The 20,136-nt window shown below is 40.3% G+C and overlaps 1 protein-coding gene across 2 annotated transcripts in view; it reads right to left on the bottom strand.

The window, feature by feature from the left end:
* SNTG2 (syntrophin gamma 2) overlaps positions 1-19,017 on the bottom strand; it is an 873,134-nt gene extending 854,117 nt beyond the window's left edge. For both annotated transcript variants that reach the window (XM_075341061.1, XM_075341060.1), the window contains exon 1: positions 18,704-19,017. In XM_075341061.1, the coding sequence (XP_075197176.1) occupies positions 18,704-18,772 (69 nt within the window). In that variant the 5' untranslated portion in view covers positions 18,773-19,017. The remainder of the gene's footprint in view (positions 1-18,703) is intronic.
* Positions 19,018-20,136: the final 1,119 nt, after the last annotated feature.

Here is a 20,136-nt window from a genome sequence, read left to right as displayed (position 1 = left end):
ATGTCATTTTATATCTAACAAGAGAGGACACTATAAAAAAAGACAGGTTGCTGTAAATAACAAAAAATAGCAAGAAAATCTGATATGTAAGGGATGGTACTGAGCATAGCAAGAGAGGGCACCATGTGCTATATATGTGTATATACAAATATGCATGCTTATCTATATCTGTAGCTTTGTCGCCATAAAAGGAGGGGGGTCTAGACACAATTTGAACAGGGGCCCCAAGTTGTCAGTGCTGCCCCTATTTACAACTTAAAATTTGTTCTGACAGTTGAAGGCTGTCAAGACATTATAGGGTTATTTAAGTGGCAGCTGAAAAATCACAATTTGGAATGGGTCTGCGCACATGTGTGTGTTCTGCTATGGACCGTGTGTACGTGTGGAGCATATTTGTGCCCGTGTGCTCCACACGTAGACATGTCCGTTTTTCTGCGGCATCATGGGTGTCACATGGCCCGCACACGGACCGCACGGATGTGATCCCTGTTACATGCACCGGAGAAAACACACATGTTTGTAAAAAAAAAAAAGTCTATACTCATCTTCTCCAGCACTGCAGTCTCTGCCGCTGCTGGCACTTGCTTCCGACCGCCACTCATTATGCTCATTGAATATTCACTCCACTGTGGGCCAGAAGCAGCAGCAGCGGGGAGTCGGCAGAACCGGAGACTGAAGATCAGCACCACGGACAGCGACGCCAGGGACAGGTGAGCAGAGTGTTCCCATTCTCCGTGTGTTATCACGGATAACACACGGAGAATACATGTTGTGCCATAAAAACAGCACATGGAGGGCAATACGCACCTTTGACACGTCCGTGAAAAATTGCGTAATTTTCACGGACGTGTGAAGGGGGCCTTATGGTGAGCGGACTGTTGTGTGTAAGGAGATTGATACAAACACATCTGCAAAGTACTGGAAGGGAAGTCATGTTATTGGAGATGGTCTTTTGCTCACTTTCATGCACAATAAAGAAAAACGTAATAACCTAGAGTTTCCCAAGGGCAAGATGACTATACATGACTATTGTATAGTCAGATTTCAATACCAAGGGAGAGTTACTGTGAAAGCTGCTGACTTGTTTATTCATAATCTCATTCAAATACCTGAAAACATTAACAATAAACAATTGTTAACTCATTTACTTTTCTTATTATGTCTCTGGTTTAGCTTTTTAAGAGTATAATGGTTTGTAGTTGAGCAATGAATATAAACCTTATAAAACCTATGTTAAAGCACCACTACATCTTTTGTTTCACCATTTCAGTGTTACTTTAAATCTACATTCCCTGCCTCTAGCCTTATACTTACCCTCCAGCATCTTCACCTGTTATCCACAGAGCTTAGAACGTTCTTTGGTAATTTGAGACCTGCCGGCAGCTCCAGTTTCTTATGAAGCTGCTGGAGGCAACTCACGACTCAACGTAAGTCTATGAGAGCATCCTTCTGGCTCTGAGAGCTTGTTGTGACGTAACTTCTGACCTCTGGCCAGTCAGAAGTTATGGGCTCAAGATGATGTTATGTACAAAAGCAATGTAGAGAATAAGTGAAAATGCCAGAGGTTGAGTATAAAACTGGGGGCAGGGGACATAGATTTGAAGGAGCACTCTAGCGGTGAAAAAAGAAAATGATATGATTGGTGCTTTAATCAGACTGATGTGGATATTCACATTATTTAATTATTTTGCATAATTTATTCATATATTACTGAGCTACCCATAATATTTACAAAAGCCTTAAGAAGAATAAAAAGATAACATAAAATTAAATACGTGTTATATTCAGCCAGCTGGCCATCATTTTGCTACTGCAGAGGCCCAGTTGTAGAATACTTATGTTTAACCGGCAACATTTTCAGAGGCTCACTCAGCACTGGATCCACAAGCACAGAGTGAAAAAGGAGAATGTCAAACAATGGAGAAAGAAGAAAAGAACTGGCCAGATGGTGGAAGACTTGAAAACAAGCTGCGAGGGGAGGGGGGATGGAGAGGGAGAGGGGGTGGCTCGGGGCAGAAGGGTGGCAAGGTGAGTAGTAGGCTCATTGAGCACCGGACCCACCAGCACAGAGTGAAAAAGGCTAAAAAGGTTGTCAATCGAAGGAAGGAGGAAAGAACAAGCCAGATGGCGGAGGACTTGAAAACCAGCTGTAAAGGGAAAGGGATAGAGAGGGGGAGGGAGCAAGAGACTGGCAAGGTAGTAATAGGCTCATTGAGCACCGGACCCACAAGCACAGAGTGAAAAAGGCTTAAAAGGTTGTCAATCGAAGGAAGGAGGAAAGAACAAGCCAGATGGCGGAGGACTTGAAAACCAGCTGTAAAGGGAAAGGGAAGGAGAGGGGGAGGGGGGCTCTGGGGCAGGAGAGTGGCAAGGTAGTATCAGGCTCACTCAGCACTGGATCCACAAACACAGAGTGAAAAAGGCTAAGGAGGATGTCACACAATGGAGGAAGAAGGAAGGAACTGGCTAGATGATGAGGGTGTTGAAAAAAAGCTGCGGGGATAGAGAGGGAGAGGGGGGCTCAAGAGCAGGAGAGTGGCAGGGTGAGTAGTAGGCTCATTGAGCACCGGACCCACAAGCGCAGAGTGAAAAAGGCTAAGGAGGATGTCACATGATGGAGGAAGGAGGAAAGAGCAGGCCAGATGGCAAAGGACTTGAAAACCGGTGTGGAGGGAAAGGGATGGAGAGGGAGATGGGACAGGAGAGTGGTAAGGTGAGTAATAGGCTTACTCAGCACCAGATTCACAAGTGCAGAGAGAAAAAGATTAAGAAGGTTGTCACACAATGGAGGAAGAAGGAAAGAACAGGCCAGATGTTGGTGGACTTGAAAACCGGCTACGGGGACAGGGGTGGGGGGGTGGAGAGGGGGAGGGGCTCGAGGGTGGGAGAGTGGGAAGGTGAGTAGTAATCTTCTTTTAAACTCTACATTTATTATGCACTGGGCTCTTTACGTAGCCAGACAAGTTTGCGTAAACTGCTGAATTAGAATTTTGGAATATTCACTTAGAGATGTAATTCTTCATTGTTTTCCTAAAGTTAGACAAAGCTCAAATTTGGGTTACAGTTTGTAAGGACCTTGTAAAACAGTATGTGAAATAGAGACTAGAAAAAAAATCATCTCTTTGTATGTACTGTGTATGGGAGACATTATGCAGGGTAAAAGTCATAAAATGGCCAGAAATAGAGTTATGGCTAATGTATACATACCAAAACATATTATGAGAAGTTACCTGAAATGGCAAATACACATTAAATAACTCCTTCTACTAAGGGTATTCTTAGCTAATTAAGGAGTCCCATTCCAGGATCATTATATTTTCATCTGAGTGAAGATTAACTAAAACAAATTAGTCTACCTGCAAATGGATTTTGCATTCCTGCAGTATATAGATACCCATGAATTTGAAAAATAATTGAGTAATACTTTATTTCTCCTGTGGTGGAGCTGCAGGAAAATGTAACACATTTATGTTTTTACAGATTAAACTTGAGTGTATCAGTAGATGTACATTTTGTGATAAGCTTTTTATAAAGAAACCCTTCTATTTGCATGTATAGATAGCAGTGCCTTTGAACAAATAAATAGTTTAGAAATGTGAGAGCTATGATTTGGAGGACTGCTCTGAAAAAATCTGATGCTGGAGGCTATTTATTTTGCAGGACTGATAACAGCTGGTGAGTCAGGAGCTGAGAGGGAGAGGGAGGTGAGCAGGTAATTGAAGTCTACAAATCAATGGGCTGGGATCTAGTGGCTTAACACTTCAGCCTGAAATAAAGCTATTAAACATACTCAGCAAGATTCTGGAGGCAACAATCTCTACACTATGTAAGATAAAAGCTCCCATTGCAGTAAAATAACAGCAGATAGAAAAAGCAAGTCAATTGCAAACTTGCTTATTTTCATGGTGTTTCACTAACTATGTTAATTTCATAATATGAGAATATCCCTTTAAATTCATGGCAGAAACATGAACATTATGGCTGCTTTACATGTAGCGACATTGCTAGCAATGTCGCTCGTGAAAGCACCCGCGCCCATCGTTTGAGTGTCACGGGTAAATCGCCACCCGCGGAGTACAAAATCGCCAGTACCCATCACACATACTTACCTTCCTAGCAACGTCGCTGTGAAAGGCAAACAGCCTCTTTTCTAAGGGGGCGGTTCATGCAACGTCACAGCGACGTCACACGGCAGGCGTCCAATAGAAGCAGAGGGGAGGAGAGCAGTCGCATGAAAGTCACGCTCACCTCATTGCCGGAGGACGCAGGTACGGTGTTGTTCGTTGTTCCTGGGGTGTCACACGTAGCAATGTGTGCTGCCTTAGGAACGATGAACAACCTTTGTCCAAAATCAGCAACGACATTTGGGAAATGGACGACATGTCAACAACCAATGATTTGGTGAGTATTTTGCATCGTTAGCAGACGCTCGTACATGTCACACGCAACGACGTCGCTAACGAGGCCGGATGTGTTTCACGAATTCCATAACCCCAACGACATCTCGTTAGCGATGTCGTTGCATGTAAAGCCCCCTTTAGTCTCCATTTGTATCTACAATGGCTTCACATTAAACTACACATCTATTTAATTAATACATAAGTGTAGTATATTTTATTTAGAAATATTTGGAGATAACTTCTGTTCCTCAGCCATTAGACAAATGAGGGTCACTAACCAATGATGAATTATAATGATGCTTACAGGGCTATTTTGGACTAGAAAGTGGGGATGAAGAGTAAAGATGAGGTGGCCGTGAATCATGTAAAGAAATTATACAATGGGATCCCAAGGGCTTCATAAATCACCCACGACCGGCCTTTGCTGCTAAGAAATAAACAATTTTCAAAGGTCATTTGAGAATTGTGATAAAAAAAGTGTAGTATACAGATGCAAGAAGTAAAAGGGAACAATCATTTCTAAATCAGAACTTAATACATCAGAAGGTGTGAGACTTTTTAGAAAATCATCGAAAGTTATATTAAAGCAATTCAGCAATTTTTCTATTCATATTGTGGAGCTTAAAAATGAAAATTATAGGCTAGACATCTATTACTAGTAAAAGCTTCTTTTACACGTGGGAACAATCCAGGCAATTCCCAGCAGTTGCTCTCCCTGATGAATATGCAAAATACAGTAAACAATCAAACGACATTGATCACACATCCCAAAATGTTTGTTTTATAAATATGAAGTCTGCTTGCTGTATATGAGTACAGTATACAGTCATATGAAAAAGTTTGGGCACCCCTATTAATGTTAACCTTTTTTCTTTATAACAATTTGGGTTTTTGCAACAGCTATTTCAGATTCATATATCTAATAACTGATGGACTGAATAATATTTCTGGATTAAAATGAGGTTTATTGTACTAACAGAAAATGTGCAGTCCGCATTTAAACAAAATTTGACCTGTGCAAAAGTATGGGCACCCTTATCAATTTCTTAATTTGAACACTGCTAACTACTTTTTACTGACTTACTAAAGCACTAAATTGGTTTTGTAACCTCATTGAGCTTTGAACTTCATAGGCAGGTGTATCCAATCATGAGAAAAGGTATTTAAGGTGGCCACTTGCAAGTTGTTCTCCTGTTTGAATCTCCTATGAAGAGTGGCATCATGGGCTCCTCAAAACAACTCTCAAATGATCTGAAAACAAAGATTATTCAACATAGTTGTTCAAAAAGTTATCTCAGAGATTTAAACTGTCAGTTTCACTGTGAGGAACATAGTAAGGAAATGGAAGAACACAGGTACAGTTCTTGTTAAGCCCAGAAGTGGCAGGCCAAGAAAAATATCAGAAAGGCAGAGAAGAAGAATGGTGAGAACAGTCAAGGACAATCCACAGACCACCTCCAAAGACCTGCAGCATCATCTTGCTGCAGATGGTGTTACTGTGCATCGGTCAACAATACAGCGCACGTTGCACAAGGAGAAGCTACAAACAGAGTCGCCTGAGGTATGCAAAAGCACATTTGGACAAGCCAGTTACATTTTGGAAAAAGGTCCTGTGGACTGATGAAACAAAGAATGAGTTGTTTGGTCATACAAAAAGGCGTTATGCTTGGAGTCAAAAAACCATGGCATTCAAAGAAAAGCACTGGCTACCCACAGTAAAAATTTGGTGGAGGTTCCAGCATGCTTTGGAGCTGTGTGGCCAATGCCGGCACAGGGAATCTTGTTAAAGTTGAGGGTCGCATGGATTCAACTTAGTATCAGCAGATTCTTGACAATAATGTGCAAGAATCAGTGACGAAGTTGAAGTTACGCAGTGGATGGATATTTCAGCAAGACAATGATCCAAAACACCGCTCCAAATCTACTCAGGCATTCATGCAGAGGAACAATTACAACGTTCTGAAATGGCCATCCCAGTCCCCAGACCTGAATATCATTGAACATCTGTGGGATGATTTGAAGCGTGCTGTCCATGCTCACCGACCATCAAACTTAACTGAACTGGAATTGTTTTGTAAACAGGAATGGTCAAATATACCTTCATCCAGGATCCAGGAACTCATTAAAAGCTACAGGAAGCAACTAGAGGTTGTTATTTTTGCAAAAGGAGGATCTACAAAATAATAATGTCACTTTTATGTTGAGGTGCCCATACTTTTGCATCGGTCAAATTTTTGTTTAAATGCGGATTGCACATTTTCTGTTAGTACAATAAACCTCATTTCAATCCAGAAATATTACTCAGTCTATCAGTTATTAAATGTATGAAACTGAAATAGCTGTTGCAAAAACCCAAATTGTTATGAAGAAAAAAGGTTAACATTAATAGGGGTGCCCAAACTTTTTCATATGACTATATATACTATAAACATGTAATACATGAATACTTGAGGTTTGAATTCAGCAAATGACACAAATTTAACTGGAAAATTCTATTTGCGTCAAAGTTATTCCATGCAAATTGAAATTTTTTTTTTAGACTCCTATAGTAATTTAATACTAAACATTTAGTCTTCTGCGTCTCTTTTTTTGCAGTCTCCACATTTTCTCTTGGACCTCCTGCACCGGCGTTTGATGTCCCTGTGCACAGTGCATAGAGAGAAGGGCAGCACACCAGTGACAGTGCAAGGGGAAGAAATGTAAAGCAGAAACTGCTGTATGAATACTGGCATGAAAAATACAATAGCTATATGTGAAAATGAAAATATGACAATGGTATCTGTATAACTGCTATGAACTTAAGAATAAAGAGAAATTTAGCTATTGAATTGATCAATACAACAGAGCCCCAAGACCTCGTCACGGTATTCTCTTACATTGGGGTCCCTAGCTTGTGTGTGTCCTCTCTTTCAGTTAAAAAACTTACTGTGTATGGGAAGCTGAGACCCAGGCTATATATGTAAAATGTGGACCGGCAATAGGTGTGGGTGGGGCCGGGTTCACAAACAAGAGACTACAAACCAATAAAGAAATAACGTCTGGAACACAATGCTAAGTCTGAGCTGGGTGCAAAAACCCTAAAAAACGTCACTATATAAAGAGAAGGTATACACACCAGTGACAGTGCAAGGGGAATAAATGTAAAGCAGAAACTGCTCTATGAGTACCGGCATGAAAAATACAATAGCTATATGTGAGAATGAAAATAGGACAATGGAATTTGCATAACTGACATGAACTTAAGAATTAAGAGAAATTTAGCTATTGAATTGATTAATACAACAGAGCCCCAACACCTCGTCACGGTATCCTCCTACATTTGGGGTCCCTAGCTGAGACCCAGGCTATATATGTATAATGTGGATTGGCAATTCACAAACGACCCCACCCACACCTATCGCCAGTCCACATTATACATATATAGCCTGGGTCTCAGCTTCCCATACACGGTAAGTTTTTTAACTGGAAGAGAGGACGCACATTAGCTACGGACCCCAATGTAAGAGAATACCGTGAGGAGATGTTGGGGCTCTGTAGTATTGATAAGTTCAATAGCTAAATGTATCTTTATTCATATGTTCATGGCAGTTTATGCAGATTCCATTGTCATATTTTCATTCTCACATATAGCTATTGTATTTTTCATGTCAGTGTTCACATAGCAGTTTCTGCTTTACATTTATTCCCCTTGCACTGTCACTGGTGTGCAGCCCTTCTCTTTATATAGTGAAGTTTTTTAGGGTTTTGCACCCAGTTCTGTGCACAGTGCAGTCACAGCGCAAAGGACCAGATGATAAGATGCGCGGGTGTTGAGACAGGTGAGCAGTTTCTGTGAGTCAATGGGCTGTTGGCGGAGTTTCACCGCTCATCACAGCCCAGCATCTCTCCTGCTTGCACGCTCTGCAGCGAAGTGAGCAGGGAGATGCTACGCTGTGACGCAGGGCTGTGATGAGTGGAGAAACTCACGAGGAAGACTTGGGCCGGCCGCGATGATGTCTGGTGAGCAGGAAGTTGACGTGACATCACTGGATCCCTGAGGACATGGATCCCAGAGATGAGGCAATGGGGAAGAGCGGACTGCAATAACACCGCTCACAGGCACTACGTATTAACAACAAAATATGAGAGAAGCCTTGTTTCTCAACATAATATCGTTATGTCCAATAATGAATATGGGTGAACCACCCCTTTAAAGACAATTCAATTCCATTCCAATAATTTCTAATGAATGCATTATATGCATAAAACATTAAAAATGTTATACCAAACTAAAGGGCATAAATGAACAATTTAAACATCATTCACTTTGCTAGAATAAGGATTAATTTCTGTGTTGTAGAAATATGTGATGGGGAATGTGTAAAGACAATTTATTCTAATAGATGATGTGTTTCAGATTGTTAAATCTGGGAACTTTTTGGTTAAATTTTGCTCTTCTTACTAAATCTAGACATGCAATACTCAAATATTGAAGGTACACAGGGGAAAAAATTATACCTTTTATCTTATCAGGATCTGAGAAGTTAGTGCTAGTAATAGAGTGTTAAAGAACAATAACGGGAGCGTCCCTCATTCAGTAGTTTGTCAATGTACTGTAAGAAAGTGGACTGATACTGTCATGCTCCTTTCCTTGAAGGCACCAATCGCATTGTTGAATTGTCATGTAGTGTTATGTGAGTTGAGTTCTGCGTCTTTTGTTACTATTGTGATATTTGAGCTGTGATGGTAATGTGATGTATAGTATTGCTTTCATGTATATGCATACAACTTTTATACATAGTTGCTGGACTGTAGGGGAATAATAGTAAAGCGTTGGGACTAGTGATGGGTGAATAGTAACTATTCATGTTCAGATAATGCTAACCGCATACCGAATACTATTCCAGTATTTGTCATGACAAGAAATATGCTCAGGATCCCAATTGACTTGCATTAAATTTGTTATTTATCACAAATACTAGTACTTTGGGATTCGTTAAAAATAGGGATGATGGAATAGCTCAAATTTTCGGCTACGCCCATATTCGACGAATAGGTCACCGATATTCGACTATTTGCGAATATTCGATGCGCAATCTAAGTCTATGGGAAACCCGAATAGTTGCTGAATAGCAACAATTCGGGATTCCCATAGACTTACATTGTGCATCGAATACACATAGCGGCGACCTATTCATTGAATATTCGCGAAGCGAATATTACCAAATATTTGTGATATTCGATCATCCCTAGTTACAAATAATCAGAACAGAAATAGTTACTATTTGCCTATTATTAGTGGGGACTAGCCCAGAAGTGGAGAGTTTAGGCATTTGGGAAAGAGACGGTTCCTTCAAGAAAGTTAGTGAGATATACTGTATGGACTGATAGTTAGTAGGTCATCAAGCCTGCATGCAGTGGGTGATTTTTGGCAAAGGAAGGAGAGAGGAGACCGAAATCGAGATAGCATGATACTTAAAGGGGTATTCCCACAAAGTTAATTTCATTTGATTTTAATCAATTGATCTTATAATAATAATAATAATAATAATAATAATAATAATCTATACAATTGAATGTGTTTAAAAAAAAATCCTGTGCTGAGATAATCTTATATATGTGCCTCTGCTATGTACTGTGTAATGGCTGTGTCTGACCGTACAGGGACATGGTCTAATCATACCACAGCTCCTGGGCCAGAGATCAAGCAAAACAAAGTATACAGATAGATCGTATTTGATTCTTGTTTTGATTTAAAACATTTCCCTGCCTGTTTTTAAAAAATAGTTTACCTCATAGAAAGAAAAATTTGTGATCTCAAGCATAATGTCTGTATACTTTATTACTTCCTCCTCTGGCCCATGAGTTGTGATATGATTAGACCATGTCCCTGTACCGTCAGACATGACCATTATACAGTACATAGCAAGTACAAATATATAAGGTTTTTTTTAACGTTGTCTCTTGAAAATCTCAAAGCAGAGATGATCTTCCGACTTTGATGAATTTTCTCCAAAAGTTTGATTTGCTTTGATTTGTAAACAAATTTACGTGAATTCCAATAATGGAAGACTTGTAATTGCTCAGAAAATATATACATAGGGGAGAGGAGAGAGAGAGAGCGCGCGCGAGAGAGAGAACCTACTTAACCTAAAGAGCTTACACACTACAGGAGACAGATTTACCCAACTTTAGAGACTGTCTTGCCAACTTGACTTTTTACTTTTTCTGTACAGCTTTTAAACAAATCACGGACAGACTATATTTTTTTACTGCTGCATTGGGAAACCATAATATATCCTTATGATTATAAGCGATCCATGCCTACAGCCCATAGCTCTGATATAAAAACTGCATTCACTGTAAACAGTAAAAGACTCATGGTACCACTATGGAGGGCCAAATCTGCTCCCGTGAGCTCGATGATGTTTGAGTGGTTCGTTGGTGTGCAACCTCAATCCAGGGCAGGGGAGAACTTCTCTTTGTCCACGGACTCGGGGTGCTTATCTCCCCTGGATGGCATCTCTGATCATCTTTGGGATTGCCAATCTCAGGAGCTTCCTAATCCAGTACTGGTTCAGCAGACACCAGGTTCTGTCACTATCCACCTCGCAGTCACCCTCACAGCCCAGCACTATGCCTGTCTCCCAATCTCCATTCTAAGAGGTCTATCAGGTTGACTTCTCTCTCTCACTCAGGCATCCAGACATCTTCTGTTCACATCCTAAGATCTTCTTCTGCTCTTTCTCAGCTTCCTGCACTTTTTGGGCAGGGTTAGTGCAACTGCACAGATCCCAGCTAGTCCACAGAACATGGAACATAAGGAGAGCACTTTCTCTTAAAGTCATAGCATGCTCACCGCTCATAGGGGAAATTCCCTACTTTGATACCCTTGAAATTGTTCCAGAAAATGAATTATTTCTCCCAGGAAATTATAGCAGTTGCACATGTTTTGTTATATACATGTTTAATTCCTTTTTGTGTATTGGAACAACAAAACAAATCTAAGAAAAGAAGGCAAATTGGACATAATTTGCAGACAAAACAATAAAATGGGCCAGTCAAAATTGTTGGCACCTTTCGAAAACTGTGGTTAAATAACTTGGTTTCAAACATGCTCATTCAAACTTCCCTGTGGCAAGTAATAGATGTGAGCAGTATAAAATTACACCTGAAACCAGATAAAAAATGGAGTTGACTCAATCTTTCCATTGAGTGTTTATATGTGCCACACTAAGCATCGAGAACAGAAAGAGGTGAAGGGAACTGTTTGAGGACTTGAGAACAAAAATTGCTGAAAAATATCAATAATCTCAAAGTTACAAGTCCATGTCTAAAGATTTTGATGTCCTTTTGTCAACGGTGCACAACATAATCAAGAAGTTTACAACCTATGGCACTGTAGCTAATCTAATTGGACATATATGACAGAGAAAAATTGCTGAAAGGTTGCAACGCAGAATAGTCTGGATGGTGGAAAAGCAGCACCAATCAAGTTAAAAAAAAAATCAAGCTTTCCATTAGGTTCAGGGTGCATCAGTGTCAGTGCAAACTATCCATCCACATTTGAATTAAATTAAATTCAATGCTATGGTAGGAGACCAATGAGGACACCATTGCTGACACAGATACATAAAAAAGCTAAACTGCAGTTTGCCAAAATGTACGTGAGTAAGCCAAACTCCTTTATGGAAAAGTATCTTGTGGACAGATGAGACCAAGATAGAGGTTTTTAGTAAAGCACATCATTCTTCTGTTTACCGAACAAACAATGAGGCCTACAAAGATGAAAACACTGTGCTTACAGTCAAATATGGTGGCGGCTCAAAGATGTTTTGGGGTTATTTTGCTGCCTCTGACACTGGGTCCAATGACTGTATTCTAGGTATCATGAATCTGAAGATTACTTAAAGACTTTGGTCATAATGTAGTTCCCAGTGCCAGAAAGCTGGGTTTGCATCTTAGATCATGGGTCCTCCAGCAGGACAATGAAACCAAACATACTTCAAGAAGCTCCCAGAAATGGATGGAAACAAAGTGCTTGAGTTCTAAAGTGGCAGCAATGATTCCGGATTTAAATCCCATTGAACACCTGAGGAGAGATCTTAAAATTGCTGTTCGGAGAAGACGCCTTCAAATATGAGAGACCAGGAGCAGATTGCAAAAGAAAAATGATCCAAAGCTCCAGTTGAGAGGTGTAAGAAGCTTGTTGATGGTTATAGGAAGTGATTGGTATAAATAACTGTGCAAGCAAAGGACATCAAAGAAATATTACGTTGAGGGTGCCCACAATTTCGTCCTGCTCATTTGTGGGATTTTGCGTGAAATGATGTCCAAATTGCCCTTTTCATGTTTGTTTGTTTTGGGTTTTTTTGTATTGTTCCAATACAAACAAAGTATATAACAAAAGGTCTAATTACAATAATTTTCTTTGAGAAATACTTCATGTTCTGGAAGAATTTCAAGGGTGCTCACAATTTTGCCCATGACTATGAACTTCTGTGGTAAGTGTTGTAAGCATATGGGCACAAAAGGCCTAGTTATTTTTAAGAGAAATTCACAACTTCACATATCTACAACTATTATCACTGCTATGTTCTCAGGCCTCTGTGCTCACCAGTTTTGATGACAGATCGTGCTGGAATGAGACACATCTGATTCATTACTTGCCTCTTAATGAATCAGAAGTATAGGACAAGTGGCGTGCTCCTTGCGACAAATCCTATTTCAGTTGGGGACTAGAGATACATTTGCAGTTTAAAGAACACTGCCGCTCATCATGAATTTGACGAGAGAGGTTGCCATGCCCCAGCCCTGTCCCAGCACCGCCAGGTTTGTCAGAAATGGGCAAAAATAGAGTGCAAACACTATAAGTTTAAAAATGTTGCCACAGCCTTGAGTTACACCAAAGTTTGAACTTTATAAATGTTTTTAAGCTAGAATTCTAGAATAAAAACTTTAATGAATCAAGCCCCAATGTATTGTATACTGTATATGGCTTTTCTTTACATTCTCTTTTTCCCCATTGCAAAATTAAATGCATACATTTTTTGGAATTGTCAACAATTTAAACAATAATAATAACCCTGAAGAGATTTTGAAACAAATTTAACTTTCAATTTTAAGACTAGAGGTTACAATTTTGCAGACCAGCTCTGCTTTGCCCGGAAGACATCCGGCATTCATGTGATCACTGTGTCTAATAAAAGCATCGGTATTGCTAAATAGAGAAAGCAGCCAAAAATCTTGATAACAGGCTTTGTCCTCAGCGCAACCACCACTCCTACAATAAATGAGTGGTCAAACATGATCGCTATGGCTCCATTCACACTAAGCATTCTCCGGAAGCCCCATACACAATGCCAGAACCCAATCTCATAATTGATTGAGAGCCCAGTGAGTAGACCACCTGAAGTCATACTTTTATATCTTCTGGAACTTTAACAATATCTGGAAGTTCTTCCATCCTCATGATTGTAATACCCTTTTTACTGGGAAACTGTCATTGTGGTATTGTCCAGATAATAAGATCATATCACAACAGCAGTGCAAAAATGCAGTCATGGACTAAAGGAAGTTCGGAGATATTGTCCATCGAAGTAACGTAAATCTTGGCTGATTGACTCATCTCTATACAAAATTTGTTTTACAGGAATTCACTACAATTGTATCAGTTGTCAGACACATCAATGTCAAATACCATGGGTAGCACTTAAAACCATGTATCACATAACTCTTTATTTGCAGCAGCCTCCGAACATCTCTATGTCTTCTCCAATACATTGTATCCCTTTCTATCATTTCTATCGTTGACATTGTTCTATTTTAGCGCGTGACATTGAGTCCACAGATTCACGCTGAGTTGCAGAATGAGATAGATATTAAATTTGGGACAAAATAAATTGTTTATTGGGACTGATATTGTTGTTCAGGATATATAAATGGAAGATAAAACGGAAACAAAATCACTGGAGACAGAACGATGCGATATTCTATCGTCGCTTATTTACCAAATGAGCTTCAGCTATATCAGAAAACAATGTGCACTTAGTGGAGCATTTTATGATCGTAAAGTTAGATCTTTGCTGAAAAAGTTTTACTCTGAAGTACTTTGAAGCTGTGGAGCAGTTTAGGGGTGGCTGGTGGGGAACGTGCTAGAGGGGAGAGTGCTGGTGGGTAACGTGCTGCTGGGGAACGTGCTAGAGGGGAACGGGATGGTGGAGAACATGCTGGTGGAGATCGTGCTGGTGAGTGCTTGTGGGGAACGTGCTGGTGGGGAACGTGCTAGAGGGGAACGTGATGCTGGAGAATGTGCTGGTGGGGAACATGCTGGTGGGGAACATGCTGGTGGGGAACATGCTGGTGGAGAACGTGCTGGTGGGGAACGTGCTGGTGGGGAACGTGATGGTGGGAAATGAGGTGGTGGGGAACGTGCTGGTGGGGAACGGACTGGTGGAGAACATGCTGGTGGGGAACGAGCTGGTGGGGAACGTGCTGGTGGGGAACATGCTGGTGGGGAACGTGCTAGTGGGGAACGTGCTGGTCGGGAACATGCTGGTGGGGAATGAGCTGGTGGGGAATGAGCTGGTGGGAAATGTGCTGGTGGAGAATGTGCTGGTGGGGAACATGCTGGGAGGAACGAATTGGTGGGGAACGTGCTGGTGGAGAACGTGATGGTGGGGAATGTGATGGTGGAGAACGTGCTGGTGGAGAACGTGCTGGTGGGGAACGTGCTGGTGGAGAACGTGCTGGTGGGGAACGTGCTGGTGGGAAACATGCTGGTGGGGAACGTGATGGTGGGGAACGTGATGGTGGGGAACGTGCTAGTGGGTGAAAGCTTTGCCTATAAATGCTTGGAATCGAACTAGAGCAGTGACCCAGAAGGAACATTGTGTTAAGTTTCCTCATACTCCAGTGCTTTTTGTTGGCATGGGGAACAGATAAAGATGTCAGAATCTAAAAGCCAGGCTCATTCAAAACCAATAAACGTATAAAGTACAGAGTGCTGAAACAAGCGTAATCAGATAATGATAAAGTGGCGTGGAGATAGCTTTGACTCACTTTGCCCTGTGGAAAGGAAAGCCCATTCGCAGCCACTTTCACTGATGCCATTATTTGCATGTATTATTGATTGGAGCTTACAAAATCCCAAATTAAAGTGAATCTGTCACCAAGTTTTTGCCACCTAATCTTAGAGCAGCATAATGTAGGGTCAGACATACTGATTCCAGCGATGTGTCACTTATTGGGCTGCTTAGTAATAATAATAATTTTATTCATTTATATAGCGCTATTAATTGCACAGCGCTTTACATACATTGGCAACACTGTCCCCCTTGGGGCTCACAATCTAGAGTCCCTATCTGTATGTTTTTGGAGTGTGGGAGGAAACCGGAGTACCCGGAGGAAACCCACGCAAACACGGGGAGAATATACAAACTCCTTGCAGATGGTGTCCTTGGTGGGACATGAACCCAGGACCCCAGCGCTGCAAGACTGCAGTGCTAACCACTGAGCCACCGTGCATAGTTTTGATAAAATCACTGATTAATCAGCAGTAGATTAGTAGATTATCATTAGAGGACTACTTGTCCTGCTGCAGGTAGTCCAGCATAATAATGAGCTCTGTATAACTGCTAGATCTGCAGCAGAGAAAACATTGATTTTATCACATTAACAGCAAACAGCTCAATAAGTGACATATTGCTGGAATCAGGATCTCTGTCTCTACATTATGCTGCTCTCAGATGGGGGAGCAAAAACCTGCTGACAGATTCCCTTTAAGTTGTACACCATATGCTAAATTACCTGTACTGGCAAAATAAACTCTTCTGAGATACTACACAATGAGTAACGGATGAGAACTACGACTAACTGAGTTTGTTTTTGGATTATATTGGCTTCAAGAAACTTATGTTCTGGCATTAAGAAAACTTGAATTCTGATTTCCTTAAAAGGTTTTTTCTCCATTTTGCACCTAGCATTTACCTACCTGTGCAAATATATTTGGCATTGCAGATTTAGGGTAATTACTAGAGATGGGTGAAGAGTAACTATTCGTGTTTGGCTAATGCTTACCGAATATCGAATAATATCACAGTATTCGTCATGGCAAGAAAAATGCACGGGTTCCCCATTGACATGCATTAGGTTTGTTATTTGTGGCGAATACCTGAATAGTACTTTGGGATTTGTTACGAATAATCCGAACACGAATAGTCACTGTTCACCCATCAATAGTAATTAGTAACCATCAGATACTTACAGCTACTAAGTAATAGCGCTTGCTCACTTATCTTTCTCTAAGTTTTCAGATACAACACCAGTAAAATGTGGTATTATAAGAAATTATAGTAGGAATGATCACTATTATAACCGGTATGTTGTCAGAGTCAAAAGTGAGCTACAAACTTTTATTCTTGTAGATCACCATAATGGGCTTAAGATGAAAACTAAATAGCTACATAGATGGATAAATAGATAGATAGATAGATAGAGGGATAGATAGATAGATAGATAGAGGGATAGATAGATAATAGAGGGATAGATAGAGGGATAGATAGATAGATAATAGATAGATAGATAATAGATAGATAGATAGATAGAAGGATAGATAGATAGAAAAATAGATATATAGATAGATAGATAGATAGAAGGATAGATAGATAGATAGATAGATAGATAGATAGATAGAAGGATAGATAGATAGAGGGATAGATAGATAGATAGAAGGATAGATAGATAGATAGATAGATAGATAGATAGATAGATAGATAGATAGATAGATAGATAGAGGGATAGATAGATAATAGAGGGATAGATAGAGGGATAGATAGATAGATAATAGATAGATAGATAATAGATAGATAGATAGATAGATAGAAGGATAGATAGATAGAAGGATAGATAGATAGATAGATAGATAGAAGGATAGATAGATAGAGGGATAGATAGATAGATAGAAGGATAGATAGATAGATAGATAGATAGATAGATAGATAGATAGATAGATAGAAGGATAGATAGATAGATAGATAGAAGGATAGATAGATAGATAAATAGATAGATAGAAGGATAGATAGATAGATAGATAGATAGATAGAAGGATAGATAGATAGAAGGATAGATAGAAGGATAGATATATAGATAGATAGATAGATAGATAGATAGATAGAAGGCTACATAAATAGATATATAGATAGAGGGATAGATAGATAGATAGGTAGATAGATAGAGGCATGGATAGATAGATATATAGATAGAGGGACAGATAGATAGATAGATAGATAGATAGATAGATAGATAATAGATAGATAGATAGATAGAAGGATAGATAGAAGGATAGATATATAGATAGATAGATAGATAGATAGAAGGCTACATAAATAGATAGATAGATAGATAGATAGATAGATAGGTAGATAGATAGAGGCATGGATAGATATATGAATGACAGATTTATTATGTGTTGCTCCTAAGTAAAGGATATAACTTATAATGACGTGTATTTTGGCTCTTTCATGTTCCCTGCCTCTCTTCCTCAGTGTTTATACACATTTCCCTTCATGTCAGTCATTATTATATCCCATATTTACAGACAGATATTCTGATTATTCTATTAGCATTAATATAACTTGTTAATCAGCACCAGTGCATGTACAATGGTCTCGGACTCCGGTTGTGTCAGAGTTGGGTTGCTCGTGTGTCGGTGCTCACTCTCCATCTGACACACAGGCATGGTCGCATACTTGTTACATTAGCAGCGGGTAATCAGGTAAGCCGTCTATCTCTACACAATCACACTCTTTCCAGAAGGAGTCACCAAAGCTAAATCCTCATTCCGTGTCTAAGTGCAGACGCACAAATCTGAAGGGAAGTGGATGAAATGCTGGTGCTGGTGACTGTTTAATCCTAGGATACCATCATACTAGTCACTTAAGCACAAAGTAGGTCTGCAAATAAATCAAAGAATGGTTGGAGAACCTGAGCCTGATCACAGCTGGGATGGCCGTACCATGAAGATTTGGGATGAGACACATGAGTGACTATTATAGATGAGAACACGGCTTCTGAGCCTGATTGTAAACTCAGTTGCTAAATGGAAAAAGTGCAGGATGATGGTGGGTGATGAAGCCTGAACTGAAGACATGACCCTACTAGAAGTCCCAGAAATTTCGAGCTCCATAGGGTTCCAATGGTTGAAATGTTAAATGACCCCTCTCTGGGACTTCTAGTGTTAATATGATCAATAATGAATTGGCAGCGTAATAATAATATTAGTAATTATAATAGTATTTTTTTAAGTAATCAGGAAAAGTACTTGCCCAAGTTGGTACGAACAGGCTGACCGGGCGCTCTAGTTGGGGTGGAAGCTGCTTCCCCGCAGCATTCATTTCCCATGCAGATGAATTCCTGTATGAAGTGATCTCCTATCAGTCATTTATTCCAAATGCCAAGCGCTCGGAGGCAGCTGGGAAGAGTAGGCAAGTTATCGGAATAGAAGCACCTTTTGTCTAAGCTAACTAATCCATCACAGGACAGGAGTGTGTATGGAGCAGCAGCCAGTAGCAGTATCAGCAGCAGGGACTCTAAAGCGTTATCACATCCAGAGAGTTCCCCACTGCTCCCTCGCTCCCTCCCTCCTCCCAGTACGGCACAGCCTCTTTCTCTCACTCTGCTGCTGCTCGCTGTCATTTAGTAACATGTCTCTCCACCTGCTGGCTTATACATACTTTATTCCACTTTTATTCGCTTACCCCAATGTCATTTGCTTAAATATCTTGCGGTAAGCCCAACGTTGGAAACCCTGCAAGCGAAGAGAGGGTTTAAAAGGAATTTCAATGTTCGGAACGTCATTGATGATTTTATTTTAATATTATTCTTACTGATAGTGGCAAGGAGGAGATTGTAAAAGGACTGAAAAGACATTGATGATCTCATGGTTTAGGTGATGCAGGCAGCATTGCAACTTGAAGCTCATGGGCCCCAATGCAAACGCTCCAATGAGACCCCCAATTCTAGCAAGTCTTTAATAGCAATGGTCTTTTATTAGGGATGATAGAATACCTCAAATATTCGGCTTCGTGAATATTTTCCGAATAGGTCGCCGCTATGTGAATATTCGATGCGCAATGTAAGTCTATAGGAAGCCTGAATAGTTCTGAATAGTTGTTATTCGGGTTTCTCACAGACTTACATTGCGCATCGAATATTCGTGAATAGTCGAATAGCGGCGACCTATTCGGAAAATATTTGCGAAGCCAAATATTTGAGGTATTCGATCATCCCTAGTCTTTATACATAAGCCAATGGGACCTTTTAGGCCCCCTAGTCTCCAGGGGCCGGGTGCAAGTGCAACCCCTGTGCTATTGTAGTTATACTCCTGCATAAAGGCACTGGATCAATATTGGTGCTGTCACTTGTGATGGACACTACAAAACACATAGAGCTGCATACTAAAATACTATCAATGAATAATGGAATTGTTAGCATTCTAGAGTGCAGCTGTATATGTTTTGTAGTTATAATGTGTTTTCAGCTAGCACCTGTTCACACCTGTTGAATGTGCAGGTCAGTCTTTTTGATATATTTGCAGTGCATTTCTTTCTGACTGAGCACTCTGCCCTGTAAAAAGGCTATGCTCATTCCCCCTTATAGTAGGAGTCTAGCTGCCCAGACATGGAGGTTTTTAACCCAGATAGTAGCACTTTAAGTTAGGTTCCCGGTAAATAGAGATCACCTTGCTGTGGTATCGGGC

This window comes from Anomaloglossus baeobatrachus, chromosome 3 (genome assembly GCF_048569485.1).
Source record: "Anomaloglossus baeobatrachus isolate aAnoBae1 chromosome 3, aAnoBae1.hap1, whole genome shotgun sequence".
NCBI lineage: Eukaryota > Metazoa > Chordata > Amphibia > Anura > Aromobatidae > Anomaloglossus > Anomaloglossus baeobatrachus.
The sequence above is the reverse complement of the archived record's forward strand: the minus strand, read 5'-3'. Positions and strand labels throughout refer to the sequence as shown.